Below are 24,720 nucleotides of genomic sequence, written 5' to 3' on the forward strand. Positions count from 1 at the left end.
TTTACAGCAAGTAAAACAGAAAACAGCTCTATTAGTTTAAGCAAAGCATAGACCAAAAAATATAGCTTTGCTTTCATCCCGAGCAGTGAGTCACTAATTGTGCATGTAGTTTTTGCAGGCCTTGAATTTTATCAGAAAAAATAAAGACCCAGAAATTCTCTGTGTATTTAAGTATCACTCAAGAAACAAAGTAACCATTTTCTGAACAGTTGCAAGATTCTTCCCAGTCAGAGTTCTCTCTTCACCTTTTCTTTGTAGGAGGTGTTGTACTTACTAGCCAGTAATTGCATTTTACTCAACCTGACAATAGTACTGGCTGTTGTTTCTCAGTTTCTGTTTACACACTGGGAGAGCTGAAACTAAGCTGTTTCTCAGTGTGCAACCATCTTGAAAGTTACAACCACCACATCTTTCTTCCAAGATGCTGGCAGTTCACTCTGAAATAAAATGCTATTATGCAAAACTTTCTAGAACTCTTATCACTTTTCTCCCTCAGCTAACAGACTTCCACAAGAATACCTTCTGTTCATGGAGACATCCTTGTTGATTAATTATACATTACCAATTTTATCTCTCTTCTTATCTTAACTATTAATTGTTGAGCCTGATATACCTCTAATTTTGACACAATTAAGTATTCTATAAATATTTCAATTTGTGTCTTTTCTTGGCTTCCACATTCCCCTGCTTTTTACCACTTTTTATAACATTTTCTGAACTGTCTGTAACACTGCTATATGATCTCTGGTTATTGTTCTTGTCATGGTCTCCATAAGTTTGGTGACAACCCTTTCTACTTTCTGTTATTTAAATTGTTGTGCTAATAATTTTTGTGCTCTGGTCATCAAAAAACAGTTGCCTAACAGCAGTCTTTCTAAACTCATGCATATTGTTTAGGCACTCCATTATTTTCTGTTTAGCACTTTCCTATTGTGCATCTTCTTGTCGCTTAACGGTAACCTTTCTAAACTCATGCATATTATTCAGCTATTCCCTTATTTTCCCTGTGTCACTCTACATTTTATCCTCTTCTTTTTCTTTGAGACTCCCCATATTCTGCAATATTATAACCACTGCCAACAGATCTTTATTCCCATTTCTTCTTTCTAATCTTTCTCTTTTTATTTCTACCCTGTTTTTAAACTCCTACAAACTAGCTATCCCTTCTGAAGAAACTTCTGTCTTCCCTAATAACTCTCAAATTACTTCCAGTACCCATTTCTTAAATTTCTCCTTTTTTATACAGGTAAATTAGGAAATCACCAATATCTCATTTTTATTTCATTACCTTGCATCTTAGTTTATATCAGTGTGTGATCCAAAACAAGTTATTAGATGTGTTTCAAAGCTTTCAATTAGATGTGTATGCTCTTGTGAAATATAATTTCTGTCCAGCGTTGCCTGTTATTGTACCTTGGAGAATAATATGTAAATTTAGTTCCTACTGTAGAATTCCCATTTTCCATACAAAATATTCAATAGCCTTAAGCAAAACTACCAAACAGGCTGTCTACCAGATAATATTAGTGACCATCTCCCTACATTCCTACTACGCAAACGTACTAACATACCTAAGCCCATAACTTATAGACAAATTCAAAATGGCCGTAATCTAAACCCCCAGGATCTAAACATTATTTTAAAACAATGTAACTGGGAGCCACTACTTTCCATTGGTTTAGACCATGCAGTTGACTACTTTAATAGCACCTTCATTGATGTTCTTAATAGAGTCGCTCCTATCTGGAAAATTAGAGTTAAGACTAATTATGCACCATGGCTAAGTAGGGACACAAAAGCTATACTGAAGGCTAGAGCTAAGGCCGGGAAAATCTGGAAGAGGGATAATACCATCCAAGCCTAACAGTACTATCAACAGCTTAGGAATCGTGCCAAAATACAAACTAAACTTGATAAACAGAACTACTTTCTTACTGTACGAACAAAACACAAAAAAATCCTCAAAAGTTTTGGCACTCTATCAACTCCCTAATTAAACCAGGCAAAACTACTACTCCAGCTCCACCAGTGACAGCATGGACATAGCCTCTCCAATTAATCACCACTTTGCAGAATCCATAATGGCACTATCCAGCCAGTTGTCCAAAAACAACCCTCCACATATCCCAGCTAAGTGTCTAGATAACATTCCCCCCTTAATCTCTCACCTTTTCCCACCTCCAAAATTAAAAAAACTACTTTTGAAATTTAAACCTACTACTCTTACAGCTGATAATCTACCTGCCAACTTCCTAAACCTTGCCGCAGAATCATTATCCTACCCCGTTTCTATCCTCATAAACCGTTCCATAAAAGAACCCTACATCCCTCAACTAGTGTCTTACATTATTCCTCGTCATAAAGGTGGTAATTCCTATGACTTCTCTAATTACCATCCTATAGCTATTCTGTCTCCCTCTCCGAGCTGCTTATATAAGTGTATTCAGTCTCAAGTCATGTATTTACTAAACACACACAAACTCCTCTGCACCACACAACACGGGTTCTGGCCACACCACAGTACAACTACCGCTCTTCTCTCATTTACCAATCTAGTAAACTAACACAGAAGTAATTATAGCTATACATCTGCTATATTTTTGGATCTATCTAAAGCATTTGATATGGTCTCACACCCCCTTCTATTAGATTCACTAGTATCCCTATCCTTTGCCCCTTCTACTGTTGCCAGGTTCAAGAACTATCTAGCTGATAAGGCAACAATCTGTCCAATGGCAAAGGGCACTATCTCCTCTACTTTCAACCTTCATAGGCATACCGCAAGGATCAGTACTGGGACAACTTCTCTTTTCTATCTATACTAACAATCTACATACCTCCACCCAGCATGCCACACTCATACAGTATGTGGATGATTTGACTTTAATCTGCTCAGCCCCTTCTCTTTTCATTCTCCAACAACAGATCCAGGAATCCTTTAGCTCTGTGGAAAGTTGGATCACAAATATCCAACTCATCCTTAACCCTAATAAAACTAAATTGCTTTTATTTACCTCCAACAAATCAAAGTCTGCTCCTCTTTCCTTTTCTATTACTTCCAAAAATGGTACTATCATTTCTCCCCCATACCAAACTCCTCTGTGTTGTGATCGACAAAAACCTTCTCTTTGCTGTCCACCTCTCTCAAACCATCAAAAAGGTTCACAAAAAATGGGCACATTATACAGACACAAAAACCTCCTCTCAGATCGAGCACGGATCACCCTAGCCCAAACTCACCTTTTGTCCGCACTAATGTATGCAGCACCAATTCTTACCTTTATCAGAAAACGTGACAATGACAAACTTGAATCATGCTATAATAATATTGCCAAATTTGCTAACAACGCCACCTTCAGATCCCATCATTATCTAGCTCTAAGGGACTTAGAATGGTTAGAATTTCCTGAACTACTAAATTACCACCAACTGGTTATTGCCTTTAACATTCCGAAGTATCCTGATAAGTCAACTACTTACCTACTATGCGACAAATCACTTCTATGAATCTCTAGAGCTAACAACACTGCTGGAAAAGCACTAATCTCCCACACTGTTACTAAAAACTGGAACAAACTCCCCCCATCACTGACCTCTATCCCCACAACCTCACACTTCAAAATCTCTTTAAAATCACATCTCATAAGCACCTGGCTTTGCCCATGCATAACCTAAAAACACTGCTTAACTATGGAAAGTGGAAAGGCTTATTATTTTCCTAATGTAAATGCTACAGTTGTTTACTTCCAATATTTTTCTTTATCCCTTTAATATAGGTACTTCATTTAGGTTCATAGGTTGGTACTAGGCTATCGGCCCTAGGGCCTATACAAGCCTAGCCATAACATTTCCCTGGATATTTCTTCCCACAATATTTACTTCCCTGGACCCCTGTCTAGCAGGGCAACTGACATGATCCCCGGGGTGAATTTCCTATCTCCCATGCAATCGTCAAGGTTCCTTTTGAAGAGGGCCAAGGAGGCGCTCTGCTTGACATGTATGGGCAGTCTATTCCAGAATATGGGGAGTCTCTGGGTCAGGAACCAATCCCTCCTGCATGTTTTGTTCATTGTGATGACGAGGTTTAGATCCCTGGAGCGTGTGGCTCTGAGAGATTGGGATTTCTTTAAGTGGAGCATGTCCAACAGCTCAGGGTTTGACATTGCCTTGTATGTTAAGCAGAGATCGCCTCTGAGTAAACGATATGCCACAGAGTATAGCTGGAGTTTTTTTAGATGGTCAGCATAGGGCATCTGCTTTAGGTCTGTGATTCTTTTAGTGAGGTATTTCTGCGGCCTTTCCAGCTGTTGCAGATGTCTTGTGAGGTACATACCAAATGGGGCGTTGTACTCTATAATGGGTCTAATGAGGGATGAGTACAGTGGGACACTGACCTCCTTTTTTCTGGATGAAAAGCCCTTAGTGATGATGTGTGCCATATAGAAGGATTTCCTGACTGTTGTGGCGATGTGGTTATCGAAGGTGAGGCCACTGTCCACTTGTGTCCCTAAGTCTCTTATCACACTTTCGGTGTTTAGTGTACTGCCACCTATGTGGCAATTCATGGGTACATGTTTTTTCCAAAGGGGATAACTATACATTTATTTGCGTTAAGCTTGAGCCCATGTCTCTGGCACCAAGCACTGTTTCTGTAAGGCCCTTTTGTAGAATATCCACATAATTTGGGGATTCAATAATGGCTCCCAGTTTGCAGTCATCTGCGAACTTCGTTAGCCAGAGTCCCTTTGTGTTGGCCTGTACTTCAGAGAAATAGATGTCAAACAAGAGCGGTCCCAGGACTGAACCCAGAGGTAGTCCACTTGTCACTTGTCTGGATTTGGAGTCGGCTCCTTTTACAGTCTGGGTTCTGTCAGTAAGCCAGTTGGCAACACATCAAGTGATGTAGGGATTTATGCCCAGCTTAGTAAGTTTATGTATGATTCCAGGGTGGGAGATGGTGTCGAAGGCATTGGCGAGGTCCAGATAGGCTGTGTGGACCACCTTACCCTCGTCCACAAATCTGGAGACTGATTCAAAGAAGTCAATCAGGTTCAGGAGACAAGATCAGCCCTTCACAAACCCAAACTGGGTGGGGTCCAGTGTTTGAAGGCTGCCAATGTCTTTGTTTATAAGTTCCATGATAATGCGTTCCCATGCCCTTGCAGATCAGGCTCGTCAGACTGATGAGACGATAGTTCCCGGGATCCAAGGTGGATCCCCACTTGTGGAGTGGGATAACTGTAGCTGTGCGCCACTCAGTGGGCATGAAGCTTGAGGTGGAGCTATGATTAAACATGACACTTAGGTGAGGTGCCAGTTCATTTTGTAGTTCATGTAGTACACAGCCCGGGATGTCATCTGGTCCCATGGATGCTGTATTGTTAGCTTTGGAGAGTGCGGTTTCTACCTGTGTGGTCGTGATTATGGGAATTTGGCAAGAATTTGCCAGTCTTTTGGTATTGAGATGGGTCCTTTAAGGGGGTGAGAGGGGGGGTGACGTTGGCACTAAATCGATCTGCCAGGATATTGGCAATATCCTTGGGATCAGTATATTTACTGTCATTCTGTTGTTCTGATGTATGTCATGACTGTCAGTGCTAAATGTATTTAGCCTGTTCAACTGCTGATTTGTATCCTGTCTGTTTTACATGTCTGTCTTACTAGCTGGATTTTTGCTGTTATCATGTGTTATCAGTTTTTACTACTATGTATTAAATTCTAATATTTCTGTTAATATATGTGGAGCTTTTCTCCCCGGGCCTCCGCTGTAAATGGACCTGGTCCAGTCGGACTGTCCCAGTTAAATGTAAAATAAAATAAATAAAAATAAAATAATTTTTTTTCAGAAATGTAACTTTTTTAATTATATTTTTCCCTTATATGTCCCCATGTACATCCACACTATTGTAAATCACATTTCATTCCCCACCTATAACTAATTTTACATGCTGAAAGCTGATTATTTCTCCCAAAATTTTCTTACTACCACAGATCTCCCTTTTTTTTCCTTTTCTATTGCTATTGGAGCTCCTCTACCAGTCAGTATTATTACTTCCCTTCTCATTTGTACTTTATAGTCTGCTGAATGTCTATCCTGAAGTTGCTTCTTTGTCAAATGTACATGCTTATTTCTATCCAGATGTGTATTTTGCAGCATTGCTATTTGCACCCTACATTTCTTAATACAAGTCAATACTCCTTTCTTTTTGGTATGTATATGTAAGGCTGTTTGCATTCCATGATAAATATGGACAGAGTAGCCATTATGATAGAAAGCTATTGCTCCCACCTTTTATACATGACAGTTCTTTTGAATGTGTATTTCTAACTTCTGTTTTATATGCACACACTAATGTTTGTCAGGCTGATCTCTTATGCAGTTTTCTCTTCCTGTCTCCATTTGAACCTCTGTCACATTTTTAAAACTTTTTGCTTCAATGAAAACACTTAAGCAAAAAGCTAAATCATTTTCAGAACCCCCATCCCATTTTACCTTGGTACAAACACACAAACCTATGTATGTTTTTCACAAATGAAGTTTACTCCTCCATATAAGATCAGTTGCCCCAAATTTACACCTGCTCCCACATGTATTTTCTGATCTAAAATTAGAGTTACCCATGCTAATGTGCATATTATTCCCTATGGTCCCATCTATTCTTTTCATATGTCTGTTCTACTGTCAGATCTGAAAAACTTATTGCATGCTTTCAGTAAAGATTATTTTTTTAGGCTTAAGAAAAAGTGCACTGGTTATGTATATTAATAAGGTATGCACTGTTTTATTCAATGCATTAAAGTATTTAGGCTGCTGGGGAGGCCATTACTTATATACTTCGCACCGTTTCAGACTTCATTTATTTTGCACTGAACTTTACACCACTGTACCTTTAAATTTTAATTTAATTATACCTATTTCATTTCTGCTAGCAAAGACTGCTCAGATTTCTCAAAATTAATTGCTTGCATCTGCAGACAGCTCCTTTACAAGTAAAAGCAGTCAGCAGTGAGAGTAAAGAAACCACTAGCAACTTTGTAGATGCTGAAAGAATCTTTATAAATCACACTCAAAATGCCCTGTTCATATTTCCCCTGACCAAGTGCCTGCACCTGCAGACTTCTTATCTGCTACTGAAACATTTACTAAGTGGAAACAAAACATGCTGATAACTTTGCACATGCAAGAAACATGTACCTCACAAAGCACATGCACCAGCTGGAGAGACCACAGAGGTTCCTCACCAGGAGAATCCAGGGCCTCAAATGTCTACCATACACAGATAGGCTAAAAGCCCTATCCCTCTACTCTGTTTCATACAGACTCCTCAGAGGTGACCTCTGTCTGGCATACAAGACAATCTCGGACCCCACCTTGATAGGACTGCTGCATATCCGCAAGTCAATCTCCACTCGAGTAACCCACACACGAGGCCTCAACCTGGTCTGTGACATCAATAAGAGTTGCTGGTGGGACAGATTTGTGTCCCAAACACACTCCCCCATATATGGAATAGACTCCCTCTCCACATCAAACAGAGTACCTCTTTACCCCTTTTTAAGTGCAATCTGGATGGGAAATAGAAAATACATCCCTGGGTTCCACTTGTGTCCCTCTTGGACAGGGGCATCAGGTGCTGATTTGTTTATGCATGGGCTAAACTCTTGGCTAGGCTTATAAGGGCCTCAGGCCCAGTAGCCTAGTAACTTCCTGTGATCCTATGGTCTTCTTCTTGATTATCATCATCTTACAGCACCAGTCTCTGATTTAAATAGAAGGCACTCCCGATTATCCTAGTCCACTTTTCTACTTTTTTCTGTCACTCAGGCATTTTCCTTTGGAACAGAGAAAATGATTCACTGGCAAAATATAACTATGGGCTTTGTTAGTGTTAGAAGAATGAAAAATAAAGTCCCCCTTCTGCTTTCTCTCTCTCATGCTTTGTTGGATAAACTTTGTTTTATTTCCCCCTTAGCCTGTTCAGAATAAAAGTGTCTTTGATTCTCCAGGAAAATGTATTTTGGAAAGAGTTGGATAAAGCAGCCTGAATCTCACTTCTTCTTCTCAACATTCCCTGATTGCTGGGATAAACCTGTTTCTCTTCTGCCTGGTGTGCGGTGATAATCCATCCATCCACAACTCCTTTTCCATTTGTGCACATGTGGTAAGGGTGTCACTTCTACATTGACAATTATCTAGAGTGAAGTTTTGCTGCAGTAGGTGGCTAGCAATGCTACAGCTATTCTTCAGTGCCACGCACTTGTATGCACTCACACCTATGGCTAATTCACTGTGTCCAATCCACCTACTGCATGTCTTTGGAATGAAGGAGGCAATCAGAGCACCAGGAAGAAACCCACACGAACATAGAGAGGATATGTAGACTCCACACAGAAGGCACCACAGCTGAGAATCATACTGGAGAACCTTTTGCTGTGAGGCAACAGTGCTGTTCACTGTGTGCTCTCTAATGCAGTGAATAATCATTTTTCCACAACCCACTGTTGTCTCCAGTTTTTAATACTTTTCCTTTCTTCCACATTTTATTCAGAAGCAACTCATTCTACCGATGTCATTACACCTTTAGTAATACAGGTCTTGGCTGCTGTCTAATGACCAGCTTTTGATCAGACACATGATGTGATCTTTCAGTTAACAAATCCTGCTCTATTTGTACTGTCATAAAATTAATGTAGTTTGTTCCTTACAGCATATCTGGTACAGCAGAAAATTTATGATTTGCCTTGTGCGTTGTCTTTTTAACTACTATTTTTTGAAACCGTTCTTCTTGATAGGCTTCATACCCAGCCAACCTTTTCTTCATTTTGTCTATTTTTTTACACTTGTATTGGTTCATCTGAATAGCTAATCAAAGATTATTGTATTTTTTCAGCCTTTTGTTTGACCTGATAAATTCCTTCAATGTTTCATTTATTTTAAACACCTGTAAGTACATTTGATTTTTTTTCCTCTTGATTTACCAGAAACTTCTTGCTGTAGCAGAGTTGAAACTTGAACTACATTTTGCTGAGCAGTCACAAGATTCTTCCCAGGCAGAGTGTTCTCTCTTCTTTTTCTGGTTGATTTTCTCTCAGGTTCTCCAAATTTCTTCTTTGCTGGCATCCAGGCAGTGTAATTACTAGTCTGTAACCACATTTCACTGGCCTTGTTTCCACAGTTTTTGTTTTCACACTGAGCGAGCTTAAATCAACTTTTTAATCGGTGTGCAGGCATTGTGAAGTCTCAAGACCACTGAAATCTTGATGAAAGCCTGGGAGCAGTGCTTAAAAATTTTCAAACTGGCAAATTGAGATTAGGTAAATGTCCAATGATTTATTTATTAACTTCTCTTGTTCTTTTCTGTTCTAAAAATACGTGCATCTCACTCAGTCATTCTTTCACACTCCCTGTTTCAACTTTCTGTCAGTCTTCAGCCCTTTCCTGGCCAGTCAGCTCATTCATATGTCATCAGTGGGGTGATGGTCAACTTGGAGGGGCTGTCATTCGTAGGTTCATAGATTAGTACTAAGCTAACTACCTTTATAGGCCATTGTAAGCCTAGCCAGTTACCCCCTGTAAGAATCAAACCCTGCAGCTTGTGTCTGTGTAGTAAACAACTTAATTATGCCAACCTCAAACAGCTATCAGGGAAGCTTCGAGGTTTTTCTTATTTTCTCCCATTCCCTACAGTCGTGCACTCGGCAGGCATCAGGGAAGAGTGTATAATATGCCGAAGGTGGAGGATCCCCTTGAGAGGTGTTTTCTCCATGCAATCACTTCATACCTCTCAACCTCTTAGAGCAAGAAATATGGACAAAGCTATAAAGTAAAGTGGGACAAAGGCTCAAAAATAGGGACAGTTTTTAAATATTGCTCTTACAAACTTAGAAGGTTGATAGAGTAACAGGTTTGCATTAGCATGAATTTTCTGAAGGGTATGAAGTCTGAAACTCAAATGTCTGTCATTATTTTCCAACTTCAGTCTTTAATGATTTCCGACTAATTTGCCAGAAAACCACAATTTTATGAAAAATGGACTAATAATATTAGGCAAAAATCTGGAAACTTTGCGAAAATCTGTACAGATGAGAGGTATGCCCTCCTCAACTTGAGGCACCAGGGAGATATTTCTGCCCAGTGTGCCCCGCTAGTATAAGCAGTCAACTCTCTCCACAGTAGAGGCAAATGGGCAACACCACCTTCACTGTTTCCATCTCCCTGCCTGGTCCTCCAGTACGTAAGCTGCTAATCAAACCCTGATCACCGTGGTCACATCAGTGCTCTGTACCTCTGTGCTGCAGAACCAGACCATTCAGCCATATTTTTAACTATGTGCATAACCTAAGTTCAGTCTTGTTTGAAATTTCTTACTTGGAAGAAATGATGCGAGTGCTTGAGAAAACATTATATGTTGAGTTTGATTTAGTCTTTGACAGTGCAGTAACACCATAATAGACTTGCACATGCATGCATGGGAGTACCTCTGATAAAAAAAATAAATAAATAAATAGTTGAGATCTATTGTACTTGATAATGAGCTATGAGTTGTTGTCCAAACATTTTCTGAATCGTGTATAGCCTTTGATAGTGATAATCTCATACAACTATGTAGACCTTAATGAATCTGAAGGCTTCTAATGTTAAGTGATTACTGCTTGTGAAAGAGGAACAAAAACTGTTCTGAGTTATACTAGGAAACCTTTACATGTTCACGTTGGAGTCTAGAAACTAAATATGTTTTTCTCTGCATTATTGTCATGACACAAGCTAGAATAATTAAATCATTGTTTTGTTATAGTTGGTCAGAACATGACAGCAATGAGCTTAACTGAGAATTATATTATCTGCATCTATTGGTCTATAGTAACATTTGCTACTGTTGGGTAAGTACACTGTTTCTTCTTCTTAGTTGTCATATTGATTTAATATGCTAAAAATGTAAACATTACATATACTGTACTTTGAGTGACTTGCTGTTGTGATGAAAATAAGCACCTCCAAATTAGAGGTCATGGTTCTGTCCCAGAAAAGAGTAGACTGCTTTCTAGGTAAGTGGAGAGCAGCTATGTTAGGTGGAGGATTTTAAGTATCTTTCACGTGTTGCTCACAAGAGTGGATAGTGAAGATTGGGGGATTGTCCAGTGGATTAATGCAATGGTTTTGTGAAGGGTAGATCCTGCCTGCTCGACTTGGTCGACTTCTTTGAGTCAGTCACCAGAGCTGTGGATGAAGGTAAGGTGGTTCATACAGCCTACCTTGATCTGGCCAGGGCCTTTGATACCATTCCCCACTCAGGAATCATAGAAAAACTTACTAAGCTAGGCATCAACCGATATATCATTAGGTGGGTTGCAAACTGCCTCACAGGTGGAACCCACAGTGTGAAAGTAGCTGACTCCAAGTCAGACCGCCAACAAGTCACGAGTAGAGTCCCACAGGGTTCGGTCCTGGGTCCTCTCTTGTTTGTATCTGCATCTCGAAGGGACTCTGGCTGACAAAGGTCACAGACAATTGCAAGTTGGGATCTATTATTAACTCTCCAAGTGATGTTGACATCCTACAGAAAGGCCTCAATGAGACCACTGACTGGTGTCAGAACCATGGCCTTAAGCTCAGTGCAAAAAAATGTGTCTTCATCCCCTTTTGGAAAAACCCGGTTCCCTTGAATTACCACATTGATGGCAGTCCACTGAACACAGAAGGCACTATAAGAGATCTGGGAACACAGGCTGACAGCAACCTCTCTTTTGACCATCACCTTGCCACTGTGGTCAGAAAGTCCTTCTATGTGGCACATCTTATTACTAAGGGTTTTGCATCCAGGAAGAAAGAGGTCATTGTCTCCCTCTACTCTTCCCTCATTAGGCCAGTCATCGAGTACAATGCACCATTTGGCATGTACCTCACTAGACACCTGCAACAACTGGAGAGGCTGCAAAAGTACCTCACAAAGAGGATCTGAGGCCTTAAACACTTGTCCTATATGGACAATCGAAAAAAAATCCAACTATTCTCTGTCTCATATTGCCTACTTAGAGGTGATCTCTGCTTGACTTACAAAGCCATGTCTGACTCAGCTCTGTTTGAAATGCTACATCTAAAGAAATCCCAATCCCTCCACACCACACGCTGCAGAGACCTCAACCTCATTACCACAATCAACAGAACATGCTGAAGGAACAGGTTCATAACCCAGAGACTGCCCATGTTATGGAATAGACTTCCCATACATGTCAAGCAGAGCACCTCACTGGCTCTCTTCAAGAGAAATCTTGATGAGTGGATGGGAAATAGAAAATTCACCCCAGGGATCGCTCCAGTGGCTCTACTCGACAGAGGCACTAGGAACTAAGGTTGGGTGGCACGATGCCACAATAATCCTATGGGCTAGGCTTGTAAAGGCTCCAGGGCCATTAGCCTAGTACACACCTATGAACCTATTAGTTGTACTGTAGGTGATGCGCCAGGCTGTGGTGGGTTAAAAGCTGAGTCATTGGACAAAGCGTTCTGTTTTACAGACATTATTTCTCTCCATCTTTAATGATCTTCATGAGCGCAGGGTAGTAACAGAATAAATGAGTTCACAGATGTTTTGCCATAAGTTTGGTTCCTTCTCGACAATAAGCAATGTGTTAGTCTGGAGAACCTCAGAGTACAACTTTCTCCTCTGATGAGAGGAATCATTTGATGTGGTTTGTGCACATTTTGATGATGCCCTGTAGGCACTATCAGCTGGAGGTGTACCAATTACATACAGGTGTTACAAAGACATGCCTCTGGAGCATTTCTTCCCGGGCCTCTGCTGAAAATTGGCTCTTCCAAGTCGGAATTTCCCGGTAAATAAATGTTAAATAAAATAAATTGCAGCCCCCTGGGAGGAGACCCAGGGAGTGACCCAGGATATACTCTAGCATTTATCTGAGAATGCTTGGGGAAGACCACAGGATGAGTTAGAGACTGTTTCTACAGCTAGGGAAGTCTGGTCCATCTTACTTATCTTGGTACTTGTCTAACTCTTAGGAGGAGAAACAGATTAGAAAAGTGTGACAGTAATAATAATGAGGAGAAGGAGGAGAGGACATACATTGTCCTCAAAATAAGAAGACATTGTATATTCATTTTAGATCTTTTTAGTTCTAAATACATCTTGCACCTTCATTCATTTTCTGAAGTATGCTTTTTCACATTCAAGGTCATGGAGGCACTTAATAGAGATAAGGCAGTGAACTAATTCTGGACAGGATGCTATTCCATCTCAGGATATACACAGATGCAGATGCATGCACACACATGCTTTCTGTCTCCTTTTCTTTCACTATCACTCACTCACTCACTCACTTAAATAGGTACAAACCTGATTGCAATTTACCAGTTCACCTCCAGTGCATCTTCTGGATCTGATAAAGAATCAAAGCACCCAACACAACATATGCAGACATAGTGGGAGCATGCAATCTCCACACAGAACAGATCACAGCTGGGAACCTAACGAGGGAACTTGCCTCTCACAGGCACTCTGTTGCCTTTTAAGTACATATTGTTCATATAGTCCATTTCCAATATAGTAGTAGTAGTAGTGTTTTTGAAACTTAAAACTAAAACTGAAAGTGTTTAATTTTTCCACACTAAATATAGTATTTTCATGTATATGATTAAGATCATTTATCTGTGGTACTCCTGCTGCTGAAATGCATTCATGTGTACACCGTGTCAGTCTCCTGGGAGTAATTTCTATAATATGAGGAATCCTTCTTGTTGTGTATCCAGTTGGCTTCATCCTTCCTTCTGTATTGTTTCATTTTTGTTGAAGCTGTCATGCTCTGATGAGTCTGTAACCTGCTCCAGATTATTATGTGATGTTGCACACTGCATTAAGAGGGAACCCCCAACCTTTAACCCCACACTTCTGTTCTTCCATTTGTACAGCTCAGATCTCAATTTTTTTCTATATCCTTTTTCTGCCGCTTTGCCTTCAAGAAATGAGCTATCCATCTGTTCCCCATTACTAGGATGAGAGTAGTATATGGCATGGCTGTTACACAGGCAGCCAAGAGTTGTGTTCTCTTTTGGCCCTGATGCTGCCCTGGCTGCTTATAATGCTCATGTCACTGACGGAGACTCCTGCGTCCTCTCTTTGATATGTGCATGTTTCCATATGTATGCCACATGAGAACTACCATCACTAGCTTGGGATTTCTAAGCTTACATCTCAGTTGCATGCAAGCCTGTGCTTGAAAGATCAGTTGATGTGGACTGTCAACTTACAGGTGAAGAAAGAAAATCTGGCACAAGCTGCTTGCTGCCACCCTCCCCTGCTTGGCTTTTCCAGCTCCAGAGCCCTACTATACGTGAGTTTTCTTGGTTGTAGTTAGGGAGCTGGGCATTCAGTTCAAATCTCACTCTATATTCTCATAACAAAAAGATTTTAATGCTTAAGCCAAGTCTTATAAATGCACTTGTTAGTAGAAAATAACAAGCTCAGACCCATGCTGACATTGTCTTTTCCATCTAGGACAGGAGTACTGCGTGAAGCATTTCCATGTCAGCATTTCAGCCCAGCCATTTACAGACAAAAGAGGGAGAAACTACTTGCTTACTTAATTATTAGGAGCATGGCAGCAGTTGAGAGCTCTTTACGTAGGAGGGCATCACCAGAAGGCTGGAAAAATAGAGGTTAGGCATCATTAAATCTCATCTAGAGATGAGTCCATTTCTGAAATGACTGCAGTCCACACTTATGGTGAACTCAACTGTTAATGGCAGGAACTCAGGCTTAAGACCCATCTTTGGTTTCAGTGAATGACAAGAGACATGAAGAATGTGCATCCTTAGTTTTCATATTAGGAGTGTGCCCTGGAGTATAGACACTGTCAAGCCCCCAGATGATTGGCTAGAGCCTCTGCATGACTAATCTGTCAGGGGAATGTAGTCTGTTGATTCACCTGGCTACTGTTTAGCAGTATTCATGGCTGAAGACTCTTCACTGCACATCATACCTTGAGTCCAACAGAATCCAATGGCCCGTACTGAGAAACATCTGCTAGGTGTTCCTGTGCCAAGGTTAATGGTTCTTGGGCTGACTTTAGATGCTTAAGAGGACCGCTGCAGTTTGCTGTGTGAACCCGCCACTGGGGAGCATGGTCTAATGCCAGAGCTGCCTGCCTCTGATGTTATCACTCCACTACTGCTAGGCGCACCCTTGAGTACCGTATCCCTTCCACCATCCAACATTCGGTGTCTGTTCATCGCATCCCATTTCTAAGTGAGTCATCTGTTTATTGAGCTGTTGCTGGTAGAAGCTGTCTCTTGCTTGAGTTCTTTAAGGAGTCTTAAGATATGAAGACCATTATCTCTGCAATGGTAAGAACAGTGATTTGTTCCTATCCTTTTGCCCCATCATCCCCTTATAGTTTGTCTATTTGGCAAATCCTTAAGGCACAAAGTCCCCTGTGGTTTGCTCACTGGTCATATTTTTGTTAATGTGGAAAAGATTTTCAAGTTTTTTCCTCTGAGAATTGGAAACATTGGGTTTTAGTTATGAAGTAGTCAGATGGCTCCATACCTGTCTTTCTGGATAGATTTTTCAGGTATTCATAGGACCTTTGCTTTCTTACATGGTAATTTTTTTTCCATGGTATTCATTCGGAATTTGTTCTAGTGCTATTTCTTTTTTCCATGATGTTCTTCGTGTTTCACTGTTGCAGTCATTACATTTGGGTAATCTGCTGGCAGGTTGCCCTCAGTCAGCCTTTATAACAAAGTCTTGGGTCCTGCGTCGGTTGCTGTCTCCTCTTCCATGACGTCAGGTCGTCAGGGGTATAAAACATGCAGCCGATGCCATTTTATTTAGTCTTTCTTGCCACGCGGTGCCCGAAGCAGAAGCAGTTCGCAAGTGCCGGTCAGCCGACTCTTGAAATTTTCGCATTCAAGTTTCAGAGCCGAAGTCTTCAAACTAAAGCTAAGTACCCCATTGGGGAAACTTTTTTTTGCTCCTTACCGATGTCAGTAAAAGTTAATAATTGCATTACTTGTGGGAAGCAAATACCTCATAAGGATTTTCATTTGTACTGTATTCCCTGCCTAGGCCCAGGTTATAACGTGCGTTGCTGTCGGTTTTGTGCTAGATTTAACCAACGCACTATTAAGCGTCGGCATATTTTTGCTTCAAAATATTTTGGATCAAGATTGAATTATCCTGAAATGTCGTCTGTTACCAGTCGACTACCGGAGTTCACAAAAAGTGCAAATAAAAAGACAGAGACAGACCGTCGAGGTCCAAAACCGACGACGAAGCTTCTCCTAAGCCAGTTGCTGGTTCGCCGGTACTCAGTGAGGAGCTTTCACAGCCCCTGATACCCGCTACTTTTGAGTCGCAGGCCTCTACCGAGACCCATTCGGAGTCCGGTATGCCGCGAGATTCTCAGAGTATTGAACCCGCAGATGTCTCTCCCTTGGATGGGTCCGGAGCCGCTGAGCAGGCAGCAGCTTCTAAGGGTGTTTTCAGGCCTCAACATTTCTATATTAAACCAACGCCAGCCTCAAAAACAAGATCAAAAACTTCTTCTATGTCTAAAAAATCAACGCATGAACCACATGCTCAGGCCCCTATGCCTAAATAACAGATGATCAAAATGGCTGAGGACTTAATTACCTTGATCAAGGGATCTGAAGTAGGCAGACTTCATTTGTCTGCAACCTGTGGGTATCGGATCCGACCTCGGATCCGAGCCGGCATTTCAAAAGCTTAGGCTCCGAGCTCCTAGCTCCTCCCTCTACCCATAACCCCTTGCCAAGCCCTGACTGACCTCAGATTTCGTTTGCCGCTTTCAAGTTGCGACGGATTCCTTGAGCTCCTAGTGCAGATAAGTTTTCTGACAGGAAAATTTTGTAAAATTTAACTTTTTTTGATTAATTTAAATAGAAGTGTGTCTGTTAGGCTTTCCTTCCTCTACCTTTTATTTTTTCTTCCCGGGTTTGCGTAGTTTGAGTGGTTTGTGTGTGTTTAGGCCTGTTAGGGCTAGAGTATGTCTGAAGCCCATAAGGCAGTTTTTTCTAAGTGCACCGAGTGTGGCCATAAGCTGTCCCGGCGGATGGCCACACTCGGTGTTAATGCTTGGGGTTGAACACCTGTCATCTGGTTGTACCATTTGTGCAGGGTTCAACCCCCGAGCTTTGAGGGAGCGGAGGTCGAAGCTGGTTCTGGCGGGACTTCTCCTCCAGATACCGCTGCTTCTGCCCTTCTACACAGCAAGCAGTTGCTGTGGGCTCTCCTCCACCGGCTGGGACTCAACCTCCCTCTAAGATGTCGGAGGAGAGAGAGTCTTCTAGAGAGAGAGAAAAGAAGGAGAGGCACAGGGAGAGGCACCACAAACGGAGAGCTGAAACCTCTAGTTCGGCTCCTCCATCCAAGCGGCCTCTCCTGTGCCTTCTAGTTTCCCTCCTCCTCGGCTCCACTCCCCTCGGTTCTCTCCTGGGCCCGAGGAGGAGGAGGCTAGCCCTTCAGCGAGGTCCCCAAGGCGGCTCTCTAGGTCCGCTTCGGTGGCCTCGACTAGATCTACCTTCTCCATGAGTGAAGCAGACATGGACCGGATGATGAGGAAATTCATCCAGGCCCAAATGCAAATGGGAGTGCTCCTAGCCCCCCCCCCATCCGGGAGGGGCTTGACCCCTTTTTTCGCCCCTTTGGCTCCTTCTCCGACCCGCACCATGGGTTCGGAGCTGTCGGCGCCAGGCAGAGTTGGATCCGGGGGTGGGTCGGATCCGATAGGTCGGCGCACCTCGGATCCGTCCCATCCCTTGAGTGCTTCGGACCCGACCTCTCGGAGCCGAGGACCGAGCCTCAGATCCAAGGGAGCTGGTGTGTCTTCGCCCGTCTAGGTCGGAGCACACGGTCTCGGATCCGACGGTCGCTCCGGCCCGATCCGCAAGGCCGGATCCGAGTGGGGGTCGGCTCTCGGGTTCAGAGAAGCTGGCTCCCCTCGGCCTTCGACGTAGTGGAAAGGGCACTGTTGAGGACTTCGGACCCCCGGTCCCTGCCACGGCTCCATCCCGCACTCCCTTGCAGTTGGGCCAGGCTCCCACCAGCCGGTCCCAGGGACAGCCCGCCTCGATGTCCCAAGTAGTTCCCTTGGAACATCCAGCTGCGGAAGAGTACTCCTCGGACAGCCCCCCCGAAGAAGTACCTCGGAAGCGTAAGTGCAGAAGGAGGCACATGGACTCCCCCGAGTCCGTTACCGAAGACACAGACTTGGATGAAGGGGAGGGCTCCCCAAGGTCACCCCCTGAAGACGTCTCATTTGGAGACATTATGGAAATGTTGAGGATCAGGGGGGGGTGGTCTGCCCCCAAGGCCTCCTCAGACGAGTCTGTGTTCTTGGAGGCATTCGAGGCGGGCCCATCTACCTCTTGGGTGTCCCCTCCTGCCAACCCTCCTGGACCTTATATCCACCAGAACGTGGAAGGATCCGGACACCGTTGAGCCTGTACCCAAGCGTCCTGACCGTATCCTTTCCCTTCCGGCGGACCGCACTCACTGGAGCAAAGGCCCCCCCCAGTAGATGCCATGATGATGGCTGCAGCCACTAAGAGGGAATTGGCCCAGGAGAGTCCCTCTATGCATCCTCCGGGCAAGGAGTCCCGCTCGATGGATCGCATTGGGAAGCGAGTTTTCAGTTCAGCAACCTTCTCTTTGAGAGCGCTGAACTACATGGCACACGTCATCAGGATGCAGCGGTATCTTATTAAAGAATACGCTGCATCTCCCCCAGAGTCCATGTCGGGTGAGGACAAGCAGGTATACTCCACCCGAATGGCCACTCTTAGAGCAGTTTCTAACACATCTATGCGGCTACTTTCTCACGCTACTGAGGGAGCCGCTAGAGCCAGCGGAGCAGGCCTAGTCATGAGGCGGCAGGCCTGGCTCCGCAACTGTGATTTCGCAGAGCCCTTCAAGGCGACTTTCGCGAATGCCCCCTTTGATGGTTCTGCCTTGTTTGGCAAAACTGTTCGCGAAACATTGGTCCAGAGCGAGAAGGACGGGAAGACGCTGTCTGCCGTCGGAGTCCGCTTCTCAGCTCCCCAGAGGTCCTTCTCGAAGAACCAAAAGGGACAGAAGAAGATGTGGTTCCAGAAGTCGCAGCAGTCCCAACCTGCTCCGGATAACCAGTCCTCCCGTGGCAGAGGAGGACAGGGAGGTCACCGTCCTAGAGGCAGGGGGGCTCCTAGAAACTTTGGGTCCAGAGAACCTTTCTCTGATAGGCCCACGCAGCAGCCCTGAAGGGTTGCCCGGCTGTCCGTCTCTGGAGGCAGTCGGGGGGCGCTTTTCGAGGCACCTAACTTCTTGGGAGTCCATCACAACAGACCGTTGGGTGCTTCGCGTAATATCCAGAGGTTATACAATTCCCCTGTACAAAGTTCCCAGATCTCGCAGCCTCCCAGATGTACCACCCGACCAAAGGGAGGCAGCAGCTATCAAAATCGGACAGCTGCTAGAAAAAAGAGCTATCCAGTGCGTCCCCCCAGATCAAACCGGGTCAGGGTTTTACTCCAGGTTCTTTTTAGTGCCAAAGAAGACGGGGGACTTAAGACCGATCTTAGATCTTTCCCTGCTGAACCTGTCAGTAACCAAGCAAAGTTCCGGATGGTCACCCTTCAATCTATACTCCCCCTCTTGAGGGAGAACGACTGGATGTGCTCCATCGACCTCAAGGACGCGTACTACCACATTCGCATGGACAGACGGTCCAGGAGGTTTCTTCGCTTCCGGCTGGGAGCCAGTCATTATCAGTTCAGGGTCCTCCCCTTTGGTCTCACCTCAGCCCCCAGGGTGTTCACCAAGGTTCTAGCGGTTGTAGCGGCCCACCTGAGGCTCCAGGGATTACAGGTCTTTCCGCACCTGGACGACTGGCTCCTGACGGCATCATCAAGGCATCTTCTGTGCTCAGCCAGGGACTACTTCCTTCGTATAGCCCCAAGGCTGGGCATCACTATCAACTGGGAGAAATCTTTACTGCACCCCACACAAGTTATAGATTTCATAGGAGGAAGGCTAAACACCAGGTCAATGCGAGCCTTCCTCACCCCAGACAGAATTTCCAACCTGAAGTGTCATGTCGCAGCGGTCCTGCAACCATTTCCGACAGCAGCTTCGGTCCTGAGGGCCCTAGGTTCGATGGCGGCAGCTATCCCGCTTCTTATTCATGCGCGCTTACACATGCGGATTCTTCAATGGACCCTTCAGGTTCAGTGGTCCCCTCTCTGTTCCTCTCTCAACAGTCCGATAGCGGTCAGCAAAGCATGCAAGGATTCCCTTCTTTGGTGGCTTCGGTCTCCGGAGCCTCTGACAGGGAGACCTTTTTGTGCAGCATTTCCCCGAGCCACAGTGACCACGGACGCTTCTTGCCTCGGGTGGGGGGGGCATTCTGCGGGGAAGATTGTCCAAGGCACGTGGAACTCCACAGAGACTTTGTTGCATATAAATGTCCTGGAAATGAGGGCTGTGCTCCTAGCGTTGCAAGCACTTCACAATGTTCTTCCTTCAGGGACTATTGCGATTCAGACAGACAACATGTCGGTAGTCTGGTACATCAACAAACAGGGAGGAACCAGGTCCTATCCCCTTTGTCGAGAGGCCATGAGAGTCTGGGAATGGGCAATTTCCACCAAACGCTTTCTTGTAGCAACGCACATTCCGGAAAATCCAACATCCTTGCGGACAAACTCAGTCGCACCATTCTTTCCCTCACGAGTGGTCTCTCAATCCTCAGGTAGTGAAGAAGATTTTTGCCGTTTGGGGCAACCCTGTTGCGATCTTTTGCCTCTCACTCAAACGCCAAATGCGACAATTTCTTCGCTCTGCTTCCCCACCAGGGAATCCCCGAGAGATGCGCTGGTGCATGCTTGGCCTCCCGGTCTCCTTTATGCCTACCCTCCACTACCTCTGATGCAGAGGCTTCTGCAGAAAGCCAACAGTTTGGGGAGCAGAATGATTCTCATTGCCCCGTTCTGGCCTCGTCAACCCTGGTTCCCCTTTGTATGGTCTCACAAAGTGAATCCACCCTGGATTCTGGATCCGATTCCGGCTCTCATCTCCCACCCTCTGGGATTTTCGGTCCCCAATCTACGCACCCTGAAATTGACAGCTTGGCTGCTCCAGTTCCATCCTTGATTAGGACTTCCGGTATCTCGTCACCGGTCAAGGCCATCCTAGTGGCGGCTCATAAACCTTCCACTAGGCAGGTTTATCGGAGTAAATGGAAGAGATTCTCTATTTGGGCGGTCCAGAAAAGTTTGGATCCTTTTTCAGCACCTATGTCGGCAGTGCTGGATTTTTTAACAGACCTCTTTCATCAAGGGGCAAGTTCTTCCACGATTAAGGTACAATTGGCAGCCATCTCTCATTATCACATTGGTCATGAGACAGCTCCGCTCATGACGACGAAATTGTGCAACAAGTTGCTTAAAGGGATTTTTTGTTGAGGCCTCCAGTCAAAGAGATTGTACCACCTTGGGACCTATCTTTAGTTCTGCAAGCCCTTACTGCTCCTCCCTTCGAGCCTGCAGCTTCTACAGACCTGAAGTACCTTTCCTGGAAGACTGCCTTCTTAGTAGCTATCACTTCAGCCAGAAGAGTGTCTGAACTTCAGGCTCTATGCGTCAAGCCGCCTTACCTTTCCTTCTTTCCAGATAGGGTGTGCCTCAGGACCAATCCATCTTTTCTTCCAAAAGTCTCTTCAGAATCTAATATCAACCAATCAATCAACTTACCTGTGTTTTTTCCCAAGTACTCAAACAAAGGAGAATACAAATTGCATTCCTTGGATGTTCATAGACAATTACGATTTTACATTCACAGAACAGCTGGTCACAGGCAATCAGATCAGCTGTTCATCTCCTTTGCTAAATTTGCTTTGGGTAAAGCAGTTTCTAAAGTCACTCTATCGAGATGGATTGCTAATTGTATTCTGCAGGCTTATGACACTTCAGGTAGACCTGCTCCTCAGAGGGTTACGGCTCATTCTACTAGGGCAGTCTCCACTTCAGCCGCCTTTAAGTCCTGTGTGTCATTGGATGATATCTGCGCGGCAGCCACTTGGGCCTCACCTCATACCTTTATTTCTCATTATAAGGTGGATGTTGTTTCCAGGGAAGAGCATCCTTTGGCTCAGCGGTGCTCGAACATCCTTCCATGACGGCCCAAGATTCAGGTAGCTGGGGACTCTGTCCCACAGGTTGCAGACAAATGAAGTCTGCCTACTTCAGATTTAGAAGTTATGTACTCACCATAACGTTCCATCTGAGTAGGTGACTTCATTTGGATGCAACCATCCCCCCCTCCATCCCCCTGACCTTTATACAGCGAGTATTTATGCTTTGTTCAGGTACTGTAGTTAGTATTATATAGGCAAACTCAATCTGAGGTCAGTCAGGGCTTGGCAAGGAGTTATGGGTAGAGGGAGGAGCTAGGAGCTCGGAGCCTAAGCTTTTGAAATGCCGGCTCGGATCCGAGGTCGGATCCGATACCCACAGGTTGCATCCAAATGAAGTCACCTACTCAGATGGAACGTTATGGTGAGTACATAACTTCTAATTCCCAACCCCCCCCCCCTGCTAAGAGGCCTAGGCAAGGCACTGATTATGAATCTTCAGATCAGGTTTCCATTTCTTCTGATTCTTCTTCTGATCAGGAATTTTCTATTCCACCCTATGAGGATTCTGATGCAGAAGAATCCATCCCATCTGCATCTCCTCCTGAGGATTACTATTTTGGAGAAACTTTGCATACTTTAAAGGAACATTTTCATTGGGAGAGTCAGGACTTCTCAGAATCAAAAAAGAGGCTTAGGGATTTCCTTCTTCTTCCTCAGCATAGGCCTTTGGCAATATCTCCTGTATTAGTCATTGTTGATGATGTGTTTTTGGAATCAAGCATGGCTCCTGATTCCCCACCTCCGGCTCCTAGTAAGCCAGACAGATATTACAGGGTTCCTGACTCTCACAAATTTCTATTCAAAAATCCTGCTGCTGATCCTGAGACTATTTCTCAGGGTCCCAAGGGTGTAAAGGCCTCTACAGCCAAAATTCCTACCCCCTCTGATAACAGATTCCAGGGCGCTGGATAGATGGGTAAAGAAGGTTTATACGTCTGCAACCTTGGCAATCAGGGCCTTAAACTGCCAGTTTCATATGCATAAATATCAACAGCATGTTATGGGCTTACTGAAACACAAAATAATGTTGATTTCTGATTGTGTGAAAAATAAAGAGTTACAGGAATTATTGCATTCAGCAGAACATGTTGGAAAGTATACTTTGCAATGTGGTTTTGATTCCTTGGAGGCCTCTTGCAGGGCCGCAGTTACTGGATCTGTGATTAGAAGGCATGCCTGGCTCAAGGAGCAAAATCTGCCTGATCATGTTAAAGCTAAATTGTTGGATGCCCCCTTGCAGCATGATACTCTGTTCAGTAATAAGGCAGATGATGTTTTAAAGAAAATGTAAGACAAAGCTAAATGTATGCAAACTGTAAAATATTTCTTGCAAGTGCAGCCACCCAGATTCAGTAGACACTGGCCTACTAAAAATTGGTCCTTTCCTGTGTCCAACAGAGCCACTCGGGGCAAATCCAGGTGCTCAAAAGGCACCAGATACCAATCACAGGGTTCTTACAGGTCAAAACAATGGGGTGCCTCCACCTCCAAATCTGGAGGAAAAAAAGCACAACCCTACAGTAAGCAGTCTCAATGATTTCTCTCTACCTCCACCAAGCACTTATCTTTTGGCAGCCCCCTTGGGAGGAAAACTAGCACTTCATGCTTGAAATTGGCAGTTAATTACCCAGGACAAGTGGGTATTAAACATAGTATCCCAGGGGTACATATTTCATTTCCATACTTTGCCAATTCCAAACGGTTGGCCAGGTCTGCCACAAAATCAGTGGGCAGAGGCTCAGAAACAAGTTATGTCCCTCATGGATATGGGGGCTATTGAACCAGTACCAGAAAAGGAAAAAGGACAAGATTTTTATTCAAGACTTTTCCTGGTACCCAGAAAAGACAATGCCTGGCGTCCAATACTGGACTTATCGATTTTGAACACATTCCTGGACATTCCAAAATTCAAAATGTTGACTTTACAACAGCTAATGCCCATGCTGCCCAGGAACGCTTGGTTAGTGACTCTAGACTTAAAATTTTGAGGCATACCTGCATATCCCAATAAGGGAATCATGCAGAAGATACCTCCGCTTCAAGGCAGGTTTTTTGCATTAGCAATTCTCTGCACTGCCCTTTGGCTTATCTATTGTGCCCAGGGTCTTTACAAAGTGCCTGGCGCCAGTAATTGCATTCTGCAGACAAAGAAGCATACAAATTTATCCTTATCTGGACGACTGCCTCATTCAAGCAGAGGACAAGGACACTCTTCTTCAACATCTGGCATTTGTAAAAAGGCTTCTAACATGCCTTGGGTACACAATAAACGAAAAGAAATCCCAACTGGTACCCTCTCAAATAATTACATTCCTGGGTGCAAGCTTGAATACAACTGCCCAGATGGCTTACCTTATGCCAGACAAACAAAGAAAACTAACAACATACTTCAAACAAATGGCAACAAAAACCCAGTTATCTGCAAGACAAATTCTGCAGGCTTTGGGGTTCATGGCATCCTGCATTCTACTAATTCCATATGCGAGACTGCATATGAGGAAACTACAGTGGTAC

At 44.0% G+C, this 24,720-nt stretch overlaps 1 protein-coding gene across 1 annotated transcript in view; it reads left to right on the top strand.

Annotated features, from left to right (window-relative positions):
• Positions 1-24,720, top strand: part of LOC122800497 (potassium channel AKT2/3-like) — a 475,979-nt gene that overhangs the window by 225,630 nt on the left and 225,629 nt on the right. The window contains exon 2 of the mRNA XM_044069936.1: positions 10,797-10,881. Coding sequence (XP_043925871.1) covers positions 10,808-10,881 — 74 coding nt within the window. The 5' untranslated portion in view covers positions 10,797-10,807. The remainder of the gene's footprint in view (positions 1-10,796; positions 10,882-24,720) is intronic.

Source organism: Protopterus annectens, chromosome 4.part0 (genome assembly GCF_019279795.1).
Source record: "Protopterus annectens isolate FY-2018-M chromosome 4.part0, PAN1.0, whole genome shotgun sequence".
Lineage (NCBI taxonomy): Eukaryota > Metazoa > Chordata > Ceratodontiformes > Protopteridae > Protopterus > Protopterus annectens.